Genomic DNA, 15,023 nt, shown 5'->3' with positions numbered 1-15,023 from the left:
CGGTAGCGCTTAGTTTCCCGCGTGGTCCTAAAATGTTTCATTGTTAATCTAGCTTTTTCATATCGATACTATCTTGCTTACGTAATCACCAAGTTATTTATTTACTTACAACAGGATCAATTAATCGCGGCCTGATTTATAAGCTCTAATTGATATACTTGAAGGGTCATTAGACGTTTATGTACAGTCGACGTCAAAGACACCTATAGTTAGTATAGTTTTATACCTTACACCACTGATATAAGGCATAAAATCTACAAATATTTTACATACTATACTACCATGTAGTTAACATGGCCGAATAAATAAACAAAACAAAATATAAAGTGAGTTCTTAGCTTAGAACGTTAATAAAGAAGTAACATACCCATAGCTTACAGTTAACGCATACATAACTGAACACAATTTAGTTAGGTGTTTGCTAATAGTACAAGTTTCGTTTCGTCTACAGTCACGATACCGAATTTCCCGCTACAAAACCGACTACTTGTACAACTAGGTTGTACTATGTCGATCGATACGCCCCTCCTACCTATAAGAGTAGGTACGTTTAGAAATTAGTTACACACACGTCACTGTAAACAAACTGGCGAGATTGTTGAATTGGCGCGAGTTAAACTTGTGGATATATAGTAGGACCGCGCTATACCAAGCCGCGGAACCGTTCGAGCAGCACTGCCAGCACTGGTGGCCGGCGAACGATAGCGAGCGCCCGACCCGTCACCTCCTACCACGATACCTCTCCTCTACTAACGGTACAGCGCCTTCATCGCCACTACACCAGCGCTCTACCAATAAAATACGACTCGAATTGTCGCTTCGATTACGCGGTATGAGGTGTCGAGCATTGTTACCTCGACGCTGATAACAGCTAGTATGCCAATACAACTTCATCCGTACAGTAAGTACCTATACCTATGGGTACATCAATATAAGCAGTTAACAAACAAAAAAACATATATACTCGTAAGTAAAAAAAACTCACAATTATCTTTTATGATAAAAAAATATCTTAAGTGTCTCTTCAACACAAATTGAGCCGGTGCGCTTTGCAAGTGTGATGAAAAACATTGTGTAAAATTCTGGGGGTACACTGAGAAAATGAAATGGCTAGAAATAAATAAGGTTTTGCTGTTTACAACCGAGTGACTTGGCTCGGAGGGAGCCTGCAAAGTTCGTTGTTAAAATCAAAGAAGTCAACTAGGTTAACGTAAGTTGGTAAAATTACGCAAATAAATTTATTAAGAGTAAATAACACGCGTTTATATTGACTAAGGCATTATTTGAAAACAGATTAGTACTTGGTTAAAACAACCAAGAACGTTTAGCAATAATTGCTTGTTTGTCAATTACAAAGCTTTATTCCGCATTCTAAATAAGTCTTTGTTGTATCCAACTGAATAAATTTTAACGAAGCCAAATTGGTACTTTGCTAGAGCTTATTTTTTTCCGTGTAAGAATATTGTCCGAATTTAAACTGTTGTAAGACATACTAACATTGAACAATTTTACGGTTTAGACTCACTTGCAGTCGCGCGAGTGACAAGTGAGTTTAAACCTTAAAATTATTCAAAGAATATTGTTACTCGAGTTTTTTATTCAATCCTGTCTACGGGTGTCGTGAATATAATAGACTCTCGTACAATATTCCACTTACCCCCCACTAGGGATTGCAATCCGGACTGGTTTTGAATCCGGCCGGATCCGGCCGGATTTTGGCCTCAATCCGGCGGATCCGGCCGGATCCGGCCGGATTGGTATTGCGGATAAAAAATTCATCAAGTCACGTATTTTATCATGTTTTTAGCGTTATATGCGAAGTTAAGGATATTTTTTAATGGATTAATAAAACGGGTGTCTTAACAGGAGACCTAGGCTCTCCGAAACATGTCGCGCGAGTGACTAAAAACAAGTGAGTCTAAACCGTAAATTATTCAATGTTAGTATGTCTCACAACAGTTTAATTCGATGACGGCTGTTTCAAGTTTCAAAAATCAACGTTTTCATTACTTAACCACAAATAAAATCTTCTTTTTCTCTTAAAATATCTTTAGCCCAACCCACATTTCCAAAAAAAAGGTGCTCTCAATTCAACCATTTTAGTTTTAGCAAACAAAATCAATAAACGTGTATACCTATACAAGTACATTTAGTAGCATAATAATAACAAAATAACATATAAATAATAATAATAAATAAATATTATAGGACATTTTTACACAAATTGACTAAGCCCCACGGTAAGCTCAAGAAAGCTTGTGTTGTAGACAACTATATATAATATACAAATACTTAAAATTAAATACATAGAAAGCAACCATGACTCAGGAACAAATATCTGTGCTCATCACACAAATAATTGTCCTTACCGGGATTAGAAAACCCAGGATCGCGGCTCCACAGGCAGGATCACTACCCACTGGCTAGGTCAGACCGGTCGTCAAAAGTCAACATATATTTCTCTATTTAATTTTATAAATATTTATTCATTATATTTTAATTTTAAATGCAGGTAACACTTATTATAAGTACAAAATAAAACGAAAGAACATGTACATTAAATTACAATGTAACAACACAATAAATTGAATATAAACCAATCCAGTACTTACGGTGCACGGAAATCTCACGACACATATTTCGTCGGCTAGAAGACTGGCGTCAACTAACAAACAAGTTGTTGTGTTGCTGTTTGCGAGCGAGAAAATTCGAATACTGGCGAGAACTTTTAAATTTTAGCAGTGTTTTAAGCTGTTATTTTATATTTTAGCGCTTTATTTTACTTTACCGGATCCGGGACCGGATCCGGTGAATTTTGCCGGATCCGGTATCATGAAAAATGTGCCGGATCCGGCCGGATTACCGGATCCGCCGGACCGGATTGCAATCCCTACCCCCCACGTTGCTCAATGTACTAATTCTTCTTTATGTTGAGAATATAATGAATAAGAACCGCAAAATTTCAAAAATCTTAGGCATGTAGTAACAAAAACTGAGCTAAGTAAATCAGGTTTACGTATCGCTGACTCAATCCGTCATCACATACTGTAGCTCTGTATGGTGTGGTGCCACAAAGACTAAGTTTCTTGAGCTTAACACGTAGGAAAAAGAATAATGTAATTAAAACCCATACAGTGAAAACTGCATTTGCCAGAAGGCAGCAATCTTACAGTCTGTATAATCAAAACACATCGACAATCATTCCTGCACCACATAGTTACGATTGTAAGTGTAGGTTAACTACGAGTAAATGGCTAAAAACTAAAAGCTACAACCCCAGGGTCAAAATGTATCACTTTCAACCCGCTTCTCAGATAAGCAACAACCCATTAACGCCACTAACGAGCACGAAAGAAAGAAAGATAAAAATATGAAATAATTGACAGCTTATCAAGCACTACCACATTCAGACTTCATCGTCATCATCGATATTTTCGACATATCCATCTTTTATCGCGGACGAGAACTATGGATACTATTTAAATACGTTTTTCTTCCTATAAAAAACAACTCTGTATAAAAGTAAGTGTGAAATTATAATACAGTAAAATTATAAGTAATTGTGATAGTTCTGCTCCCACGCTTAACAAGTTCTTCAAATATGGCCCCACGCCATACATATAGGTATAGGATTTGCACATACCGGTACAAAAACTAGAACTCAGGGCAAAAAATTGGGAAGAGATGCCGAAATAATACCAGACGACTTATTTTCAGTTTATAGCTTTCGTAGCCACAATCCACAATTTGATTAAAAAGCTATTTAAATTTTAAATATGAACCCATAATTATATTGAACTCCATCATATTAGCGTGTAAAAAGCCTGATAAAACTTGTCTAGTTATCCCATGGCTACGAATCACAAAAAAATAAAAATTATTCGACACCAACGATATTAGATACACGGTAAATGAACTAATTTATCCGAAGAACTGTTTAAGTTCAAGGTACCAAAATATTTACTGAAAATTAATGGGTAAGTACTAGTAATTTTCAGTAAGTAAATAATTTGCACCGACATTTTGAACGCTCCGTCATTGTATTGCGTTGCTAATCAAACTGAGAGGCGGTCGATATTCAGTCAATTTGTCGCCGCGGTTTGAGATCTATTCGGGGCCGAGTAGAGCGTGGCTATTCTGTATGAAATAGGTATTCTGTGCTAATGCTAAAAAACTTAGTGGTGGTCAATGAAATCGTGAAACATTCTGAAAACTAAGCCGACGTCAAGTAATGTGCCATTTAACAATTACCAAAATAAAGTTGATGGCAAGTAGCCTGCAGTGATATTTTGGCAAAAGCGGCAACTGATGCGTGTCGCGAGCGCTCGATGGCATCATCGCCGCGGAGGACCGTGACGTCACCGGGCCTTTTTCCAAACGTGGCCGCCAGACGAAAATAGTCCCCCGCCGCCTCGCGGCCTGCCCCTTGCACCGTCACCGCCGGATTTAGAGGGCCGAGCCGAACACTGCCCGCGCAGCCGGCATCGAGCCGAGCGCCTCGCCTGCCAGCAGCTACATGAGTGCCTCTGCACTGCCCATCCCTACTCGCACAAGTTCAGGAGCGATTCGAATCCGCCCTTAAATACTCCAAACAAATAACGCATCAAATGTGTTCTTTAGGGTTTCAAATGGTTAAAAGCTCATTAGGCTCATGAGGCACTTAGGGACTTTTTATAATAAAGAAGTTTTCTTGGGATTAACTTTTTTTTAATCAAATGTGGATCTCAACGCAAGATGTATGAAGAGCGGATGCTACGGGGATTATAGGCGGATGATACGTGAATACTAAGGTCACTAAACCCGTTATGCACGTATAAGAAACGATGTGGACACGTTCTAGCCTCCTGCTGAGTCCCTGAGGCCTTTATAAAGGATTAAATCCAAATGGAATTTTGAATTCAAATGGAATATAAGAAGGTTCCAAATTGAAAAGTGCAACAATGACAAGGGAACCCTTAAACAAACGCCGGGATGGGACTAGGACGCCAGGTATTTGGCTTACTGCGGACTTGTTCGGCCTTTTCCGATACATGCCGGATGTTTTCATTTATTTTATTTTATTTAACTTATCAGCCTGTCATGTTCACAATAATTTTCCATAATAATTTTCTTTAATTTTCTTACTTTTTAGTGATATATACTACATTTTACATAGTTTATTTTCAAAGCTATTATTTTCTTAAATACATATATAAAGTGTTCTTCACGCAAAATAGGCGCTATATGTAGAATTGTGGACACTGGACACCTGCTCGTCTAAAAATCTTAAGAGGATGGTAGACGACCGCTTCTCCATACTAACATTTGTATGTTAAATGTATGTAGGAAAATGTTGTAATTTTGCTCCTTGGATAAAGACATTATGGAAAATATTTTTACACAATTTGATGTATATTAAGAGGAAAGGAGACAAAGTCAGCTGACCGCGTCGCCATACATACATATATATACTTAACTATCTATAAGTAGTATTAAAATTTTATATACATCACCTACGTATTTGGTAAAGAGCTTTTTCTCAAAAATGGACGGCAAAGTCGACTTTGCCGTCTAAAAATTAGGTCGCGAAGCGCGTAGTTTATGGTCAGTCAAAAATTAAAAAGTTAAAAACATTGCAGTCTCGATTTTGGGACTGCAATGTTGCATACAAATTCCATTATTTGTCGAGTTCCAAACTTTTTAAAAGTTGAAATGACCATATCAAATGAAGGCACAGGCCCATTAAACAGCCAAACAGATGATTAGTACCGCGACTATTTAGATGTCTCAAATAGGTTGGCGTATTTTTGGCAGAAAAATACACTTCTATTTTTTTATAAAATAAAAATAAAAAAGCGGCAAGGGCTTTTTTCTGTCAAAATATATATGTAAGAACGTTGCTTTTGTAAAATATTTCTATGATATCTAGACACGCGGCAGCGTGTCAAGCCAAGTTCAAGCAAAGGAACTGGCTAGCCAGCGCCGAGTGTAATATTACACGAACCACTTGGTGCCACTTTTGACCCTTCTATAACTCAAAACATCTTTGACGTAAACACATAAAACTACGTGTGTTTAATTATATCCATAAGGATATCTAGAAGCCCAAATTTCATGAAGCTAGCTCAAACGGTTATAAAGGTATGAAGGTCAAAAAGTCGTAAATTTTAAGACTGACTTATGACTTATAGTACCTAAACCTAACCTACTTCCAGATGACCTAGAAGGATGAAATTTGGAATCCAGCTTGGTTATTGTGTGTAACCGTAGGAAAAAATCTAAAAATAAAATAAAGTTAAAAAATAGGGGGGGTCCCCATACAAAAAAACCACTTTTTATTGGGACTGACATATAAGTACCTAAACCTAACCTACTTCCAGATGACCTAGAAGGATGAAATTTGGAATTCAGCTCGGTTATTGCGTGTAACCGTAGGAAAAAATCTAAAAATAAAATAAAGTTTAAAAATAGGGGGGGTCCCCATACAAAAAAAAACATTTTTTATTGGGACTGATATAAGTACCTAAACCTAACCTACTTCCAGATGACCTAGAAGGATGAAATTTGGAATCCAGCTCGGTTATTGTGTGTAAGCGTAGGAAAAAATCTAAAAATAAAAAAAAGTTAAAAAATAGGGGGGTCCCCATACAAAAAAATATTTTTTTATTGTAGCGTTGGAACCGTTACAAGCAGATATTTGAAACTACCCCAATATATGTATTATTATATTTGCTATATTAAAATAAAGTTTAGTCAAAAAATAAGTGGTGTCCCCATACAAAAAACTTTTAATACGCTCTAAACAACCGGCCAACGGTGTGTCGTCGGCGGCGCGCGGTACCACATAATTATACAAAGAACAGAAGTAAAAACCATACAGCGGAAACACAAGAAAAAACATTAAATCTCAATACCTGCCTAGTTTTCTTTACAAAAAGTATTGATATCCCACCAAAAACATAAATGTAAAAAAGGAGAGCCAAGTTCAATACAAAAATTATGCTTGGCTGTGGGGCTCACCGCAAAAAGAATGGAGATCTAAATGAGTGCCACTGCCAAGTTCTATGCAAAATCCAAATATGTATTTATAGGAACAAAATAACATTATAAACAAGTATTAAACTCTATTTCCTTGCTTTATTGGATACCTATAACAATTGCTGTTATTTAAAAAAATGTGAGATCTTAAAGTAGGTTAGATTTGGCTTGGCCAGGTTTTATCAGAATTACAATATATATAAAATGATTGATATAATGAAAACTGGCCAAGTCAAATCTAACCTACTTTAAGATCTCACATTTTTTAAATAACAGCAATTGTTATAGGTATCCAATAAAGCAAGGAAATAGAGTTTAATACTTGTTTATAATGTTATTTTGTTCCTATAAATACATATTTGGATTTTGCATAGAACTTGGCAGTGGCACTCATTTAGATCTCCATTCTTTTTGCGGTGAGCCCCACAGCCAAGCATAATTTTTGTATTGAACTTGGCTCTCCTTTTTTACATTTATGTTTTTGGTGGGATTTATATTTCTTGCACCATTTTTGAGAAAAGCACTATATATGACTCGGCTGGAAGGCTACTTGCTGGCTTCGGATTCAATTAAACGGACTCCCAAGGTCGTCCGTTTAAAACGAATCCTAAGCCTGCAAGTAGCTACTTCCGAGCCTCGACAATAATGTACTATTACTTCCCTGCTAGGCTAAGAGGGATCAAGTAAAAGTAAGTGGGTCCTCTACCTTTCCTAGGACATTTCAATGCCAGTATAAATATTACCACAACGAAAAACGAATCGCAGATAATGATTAGACATTTTAACAACAGGAAATCAACATGTTTATGATATGTAATTATTTAAGGGATATGACAATGTTATTTTGTTGACGCTGGCAAGTACAAGCGTGCCCGCGAGGACTATTTTTGAATGATGCGTTGATAATAGAACAGTGGGCTGTATAATTTCGTATCGTAAATGTATTCAGTACATGCGATAAAGTTGTTGCAATGGAAATACTCCGTGTAATGTCGTAATAGTAAGCCTCCGCGTCAGATATCTCTTAATTTGTGAAAGAAAATGCGCTGCTACCGTGGATTGGTTCCGAGAAACCTACTCGCGTTTCCTGGAAGCGCTACTATACGCGCTCACAAGCGTAAAGTGTAACGTGTGTGATACTGCCTCACACATCTTCACGCCGATAACAGGCCACAGCACAACTATTGTTATCAGCACCTTGGCTTTACACCTACAAGCGACTGAAACGGGCACACGCATACACGGCTTTAATGTTGAAATAACATTTAGCTACTTAGATTGAGCACAACTGCGTACTTGCAAACATACAAAAAAGTAGAGAAATTGTAGAAAGAAGGCATGAAAGTCCTCACAGACAGTCACTGTGTCGAATAATATTCTTATACTGTGACAAGGCCGTGACGAGCATCGGTGCTCTCATTACGCGAGGCAAATTGCGTGCCCAGCTCGCCTTACACCTAATCAAACAATTGTTGCAAGACTTACGATACGTCAACAGAGTCAACAACACAACCGTATTAGAACAACACTACTAGTTATGCTGCTAAATAGTTGACAAATGTATCATATATTTTCAGTACACTGTTGTGCAGTACAGGCACCAAAATATTGTAATAGATGAACGCAGGAGCGTATTTTATTTACCATAGGGCTAAGGGGGCCATGGCTGATGCAGACAGCACCTCTTTTTGGGTGAAATTTGTGTTTGAAAAAATACATTAAAAAAAAATATAGTAGGTACTAAAGGAATAAGTTTTAAAACAAACCAAAAGTACCTATGCTCAAAGGGTGTGACATTTAATTGTCTGTATATTTTGTATGAGGCCGAAAAATTCTCTATAAGAGAAAATCACCTGAAAAAAATATTTACGATGAATCATGAACCATACCTGTTGGGATCTGAAATCAGGTGAGACGCGCCTCTGTCTAAGGAGAAGTATCTGCCCTGTACTGTTTGCCCTTATAGCAGAAAAACATAACAACCATATGTTCTGGACTTCTTATCTTAATGACCCACCGAAATATTTTTGTGTTGGTACATAAAATACACTAGGTCAAAAAAATATAGTACAGTACATACATAAAAATATTATAATACACAGTACGGTTGGCAACCCTAAGCAAGGCGCCCCTCGCTTTCAGTTTGGGGTGGGTCAGTAGCGCCCCAATCAATGGTTTTTGTGGTGTTTCGATGCAACGGTTCGTTGCCTATTGCCAGTGGAAGTTCCCGTTAAAAGCTTAACGCTGCGTCCTCCATTTGCTTCACGTCGGCATAAAAGTTCATTAATTGGTTAATTAGTCAGAAAAATATTGATCAATATAAATATATGCACAAATCATATTGAATGATAGAACTTACAGTACCTCTCGAATAAAATTAAAGTACTGTGGGAGCCCGAAGGCCAAGCTGCAGGAGGTTAGAATTCGGACACGGCAATGGTTAGTTGTTTCAAAGGTGAACTGGAAGGTAAGAGGCCGAGATACAAGACAGCAGGGGATAGGACGCCGAAGGGCGCAATCAGCGTAAAACCGAAGGCGGGATGCTGCAGAGCCGCGATTGTAGACCCAATTGTCAGGGTTATAAAAAAATGATGGCGGGCAAAAAGGGTCAGGTTTGGAGTCCCGCGAAGGCCATAAAAGCCTTATTATTGTATTATGTGGTGGATAAAATATATAGTACCTGCTCGTATACGGAATCCTCATCGGAATATGAAAACTTGTGAAAACTTACGCTACGTCTTACGTAGGCGAACAACGCGCGAACGCGGCGCGGCGCCTGACATTCGCGTGCAAATCGCGCCGCACCGCGTTCGCAACGAGATCGCTTACGTAGGACACTTCTATGGGCATCAAAGGATTGATTTCGCCGCGCCGCGCCGCGCCGCGTTCGCGCGTTGTTCGCCTACGTAAGACGTAGCGTTAGACGGTTTATAACTTCTGAGGGTCTAAATACCCCAGCGCGAACATCGGAACTCGAAATGTCGTTCTTGCACATTCAAGCGATACAGATGTAACCATTTGTCTATTAGGTACCTATTTATGGATTTTTTATCTAAGCAGAGTAGCTACATACAACGCAGCACATTCAGATTGGTTGAGGGCACTTTGCTAAATGAAAATTATATCTCCGGTGTGATAACCGCGTAACCCATAGAAAATGTTGTGACTGAAAAGGCTTAAGGACTTTTGAATTGATTACATGTACTTAATAGAGTTTAATATATAATAAAGAGGTGGTTACCCGTCATGTGTTTAGCCGATAATTTGTCGTTGATTACGTGGCCCGAGCGCGGATGGGTACTTCCTGCCAATGAGACTCAATAGAATGATCGCTGATCATATTAGGGGTTAACGGCAAAATGCCAACGGTCAATAGTGAAGACTTGACATGTGAACTATAGCAATGAATATAAATTATTGTCTGTTTATTGGTTGCTTCGAATAGGCCCTACGCTGACACTGACATCATCACGCCGATGAATCGTCAACATAAAAACTAAATTTTAATTAAGGTTTGCTGCTACTACACTATACAGTTTATAGTAGGTAATTATGTACTATAAAGGTAGATTATAGCTCTTAAAAGAAACCTCTATATTCCAAATATTAGTTATAGAGTCATACTCGTATGGACGTACGTCGGACATGATTACATTAGGTGGTTTCTATAAGTATATTATAACTCTGGGCTATCTGGAACGGTTGAGAATAAACCAGCAGTTGTCATAGGTATAGGTATGTTTCGAAACTGTGCCACTAACGTACTATTAATAATGAAGATTTTATTAGATTACTTTACGATTTAAATCAAGTATTTAAGCTTAGAGCTCAGGGGCAGATCAATATGCTAGTAAATAATAATAGGTACTTGTAAAGAGTTTTAACCCTTTAACCATATGACATTCCTGTGTAGTCATTCGATTTCGAACCGTAATTCTTGTAGTAGGTATGTTGCCGCTACGGACTTAAGGGTTTAGATCGATAATTCTGCTGGACTTCAAATCTAGGCGTCTCGGGTCTCGGCGCCGTTCCGCTTCTTGTCAAATAACATAATGCCTTTAACGTTTTTAGTGCTCAAAAAGTTTGTAAAGTACTACTTCACACTAGCTTTAGCAGTGGCGGCGCGTCTAGATTGTTCGTAGGCAAGTCGTAGCTAAGTTGTCCTTCCTTGTCTTCATAAGTTTAAAGAAAATGGCCCAAGAGCCTAAATATTAGACAAGCCGATGAGAATCGAGTTCTCCGCCACTGTGACGTACGTACAGTCACCTGCAATAATATGTTACGCTTCGAAGGCCGCAAAAATATATGACACGCTGTTATGACTCTACAAATAAGATTGTGTCCGATATTTTTGCTGCCTTCGTCATGTAACATATTATTGCAGGTGACTGTACTAAGATTAAATACTGATGCTCACACCCGTATTTTGCCGTGCCCGTCCCGTGTTTTTTGCCCATATGAAATAATCTGCTGTCTAAGAAAGATACATGATCATAGCGCACAACTGTAATCGACTACTGAAAGAGATACTTACTTGGTGAGACTGTGGGCAGCGTCGTAGCAGGCGGCGGCGGCCCGGCGCTCCGCAGCCACGTCCACCATTCCTCCGCATCACCGCGACTGGCATCACTTGCACCCCCCCACGCCCACTACAACATCACACACACACAACCCTCCGACACCTGATCACACGCCATGCGACACCGACATATCTAGTTACTGAGTCCGGTTTCTTGTTGCATTCATTGATTTCATATTTATTATGCGATGTTAGTGTCTGAAACAATTGAAACAGTATTTTATTATCATTATCAACTACCACCAAGGTAGTTCTGTGTAGGCCAAAGGTTACGGTTTCAACTTTCAAGACGCCACTAGGTAGAGTTTATAAGTTGCTGAGCTGCTTTTCCACTAGAGATGTGCAATCTCTTATATTCATGATCATAACTCCGTTTTCCACCTAAGTGATTTACACAAAGTCAACCTGTGAGTTAACCATCCTATAAGACTACAAGCTAATCTCTACTGGAAGAGCATTGAATAGGTAGTCGAGACAAACCATTTTCTAATCACCTACCCTCAAATCCAATAAAAGTTACTACACGTAACACAACATAAGTTCAACGCAATACTTCTGATGCAAAAAATAATTGTTTGTCTCTATTTAGTATACCAAAACCGAAATAGCGACAAAATTTAGGTACGAGTACACACAAAACATTTACGAAACATTTATTTAGTACATGCACATTTAGAATTTACCTACCTACTTACTTAAATAGCCGTCCGTCCGTACCTACGATAAGAAAAGTCTAAACACAGTGTTCAGAGAATAGACTTGAATGGAGAATATTAAGTGAGACGTTTTTAAGATCCTTATCAGATCACCCTTAAAACTATTTTCGGCAAACAAATTCAAGCACGAAAAAGCTCGACGTCTTGACCCAAGCCCTCTCGTTTTAACGAGAGGGCTTGGGCTATAGTACAGTTAGCGGTAAAAATATGGGTGTAGACAACTTACTCAAAAATATGTCCCATAGTTCTTAATTCACTGACATACGAGTTATGGGACATATTTTTGAAATGATTTGTACACCCATATTTTTACCGTTGACTGTACCCACGCTAGCGCAATGCGTATTGGGGATTCGTTTGATATTTTTCGATTTGTTAATTAAATATAGTTTCGATTTATTAATTAGATAGGAGCTTTTAAAAATTTGTATGGAATTTGTTTTGCTTATACTTTTCTATACCTATCTACACACTCTACACATCATCCAAAGATTTTGCAGCCTACGCTACCTAAGTATTAGGCTAAGAACGTCACTACACCTTATAAAATCCCCCGCCGCATCTGTCTGTATGTTTGCGATAAACTCAAAAAGTACTGAACGGATTTTCCAGCGGTTTTCACCTATCAATATAGTGATTCTTGAGGAAGGTTTATGTGCATAATTTGCTAACCCGTGCGAAGCCGGGGCGGATTGCTAGTCTGAAATAAAAGCAATTTCAGTCTCCTACTGTCTAATATTAAATACTACATTATGTATAATTATTATATCTACTGCCTGATACAATAGTTTATTAATAGATTAAGGGGCTACCCGCGGTTTTCACCGTTTTTGACAAGTTTTGAATCATATCTCTTACATTTGCACTACAGATTGAATTATAAGACAAACGACTATCCGTTCTTCAATCTTTTATCTCCATTCTTGTATACCGGATTATGAAAGAAATGAATATTTATTTTTTTAGACATTATCTAAAAAAACACTTTTTCTTAACTAGATAGCTGTCTTTGACGTGTCCAAAAGCGTCGAAGATTTTAATTTTATATTAACTGACACTAAAGTTATGGCCAGAAGTTTACAGTTTTTTGGCCTAAAACTATTCAACTTTGATGCCAAATATCTCGAAGACAATGAACTTTGAAGTGAATATGGGATACTTTATTGTTTAAAGCCGTTGCTGTTAGTATGATAAGCTACAAAAATATTAGAAAACTGAGGGATTCATATCGAAGGTCATTGGCGTTAGGGAGCCCCTTCAAATTACACTCTGGTTAATAATGAGAATTTACTTCATACACAGAATTAAACTGCTTCGTAACTTCTTTAACTTTTGTTAACTGCCTGATAAATTGCTGATATAATTTTCATAAGTGTCCTTTAAGTACTTGATTACTAAACCTTTTGTAAAAAAAATTTTGTTTTTTATAAAAGAAAATTCTTCTTTGAACATTGCATGCAGCTTCTTAGATAAACTAAAACAGTTTGCTAGTGGTTGGTTCTAGTGTTACTTAAAGCAATTTCTAACATAAAATTTTGAATGGCTCTACAATCTACATCATAGTCCCAACAGTTATCATCATATACTTCCTATAGAAAACAGTTATACTTTTGAATTAAAAGTTAAAGCAATTAAGCTATTGACTTGGTTACAGACAGTTTGATGCAACAACTGATCCTTAAAGCCTGTCATAGACGGAGTGATAATATACCAAAAGATATAGCAAGGCATCTTACAATATATTATACATACTATTTGACAGAGTCAACACTAGGCTATAATATATATTTTGATATTGTTATTGTGTTGTGCTTAGCCATATTATATAAGATATCTTACAGCATCTTAAGGTATCTCACGGTATATTAATATATATTATCACTCCATCTGGGCTTTCAACTTAATATGAAATTTTATTTCTTGTTTCATCTATGAATTGATAGAAAGTAATTAAATTGAGCAAATGCCAGTGTAAGGGAACATATATATATTATGAATGTTCACTTCACATGCCTTGTGTAAAATTAACCACTTTCTCTAAATAAATGAAAACATAGTAAATGAGATGAGAATTGAATTGCATGCTACTTTAGAATACGAGAACGAAAAGTGTGATAAATATTTAAATTATTAAAACAAAACAAAGTTCAAATACATAGGTAAGTAAGTACTTATGTCACCATAGTATCTTATCGTACCTACATTATTATTTACTGGAAAGAACTACGTATTTTTCTAAATCGATTTCAAGGAACAATTACTAATGCCTGTTAAGATGGTTTATAAAGTATGATATAGCTATAATTTATTTGTTATCGTTGATAGTGTAATTAGGAACAAACAAACCCTATTTAACATAAGACGCACACTCGACCAATCGTAGGATACCTAGCAATGCAGTGAATGCTTACAACGCTGACATACCTACAATTTCATGAGATCATCGATACAGCAAAATGTAATAAATATAAATGTGACTCACCCGTTTATATACTTGGCTACACAGAGACCGTGTAGGTTATCATCATTATGTATCAAGTATAGTGATAAACGTCGCACACAGCACATGCGTATTACTATTTTTACAAAGACTAACCATGGTATTATTATTTGTACTGCATTAAGTTAGAATCTTTATTTATATACTTGGTTAATTTCCGATTTTTACAAATTTTCACTGACATTACGGTCGAGATTTCTTATTACAGAAT

The 15,023-nt window shown here is 37.2% G+C and overlaps 1 protein-coding gene across 8 annotated transcripts in view; it reads right to left on the bottom strand.

Annotated features, from left to right (window-relative positions):
- Nucleotides 1–15,016, bottom strand: part of LOC134679131 (uncharacterized) — an 87,588-nt gene extending 72,572 nt beyond the window's left edge. For 2 of the 8 annotated variants that reach the window (XM_063537992.1, XM_063537990.1), the window contains exons 1-2: nucleotides 14,795–15,016; nucleotides 11,552–11,794 (exon numbers count right to left, since the gene is read on the bottom strand). Coding sequence is in view for 2 of the 8 variants with exons in the window: in XM_063537990.1 (XP_063394060.1) it covers nucleotides 11,552–11,619 (68 nt within the window). In the remaining 6 variants the exon portion in view is untranslated. Of the gene's footprint in view, nucleotides 1–367; nucleotides 505–532; nucleotides 683–11,551; nucleotides 11,795–14,794 lie in introns of those variants that run through there. The other 6 variants (XM_063537985.1, XM_063537989.1, XM_063537986.1 and 3 more) reach the window with 5 other exon arrangements.
- Nucleotides 15,017–15,023: the final 7 nt, after the last annotated feature.

The sequence above is a fragment of the Cydia fagiglandana genome, chromosome Z, assembly GCF_963556715.1.
Source record: "Cydia fagiglandana chromosome Z, ilCydFagi1.1, whole genome shotgun sequence".
In the NCBI taxonomy this organism is placed as follows: domain Eukaryota; kingdom Metazoa; phylum Arthropoda; class Insecta; order Lepidoptera; family Tortricidae; genus Cydia; species Cydia fagiglandana.
This window is presented reverse-complemented; position numbering and strand designations above follow the sequence as displayed.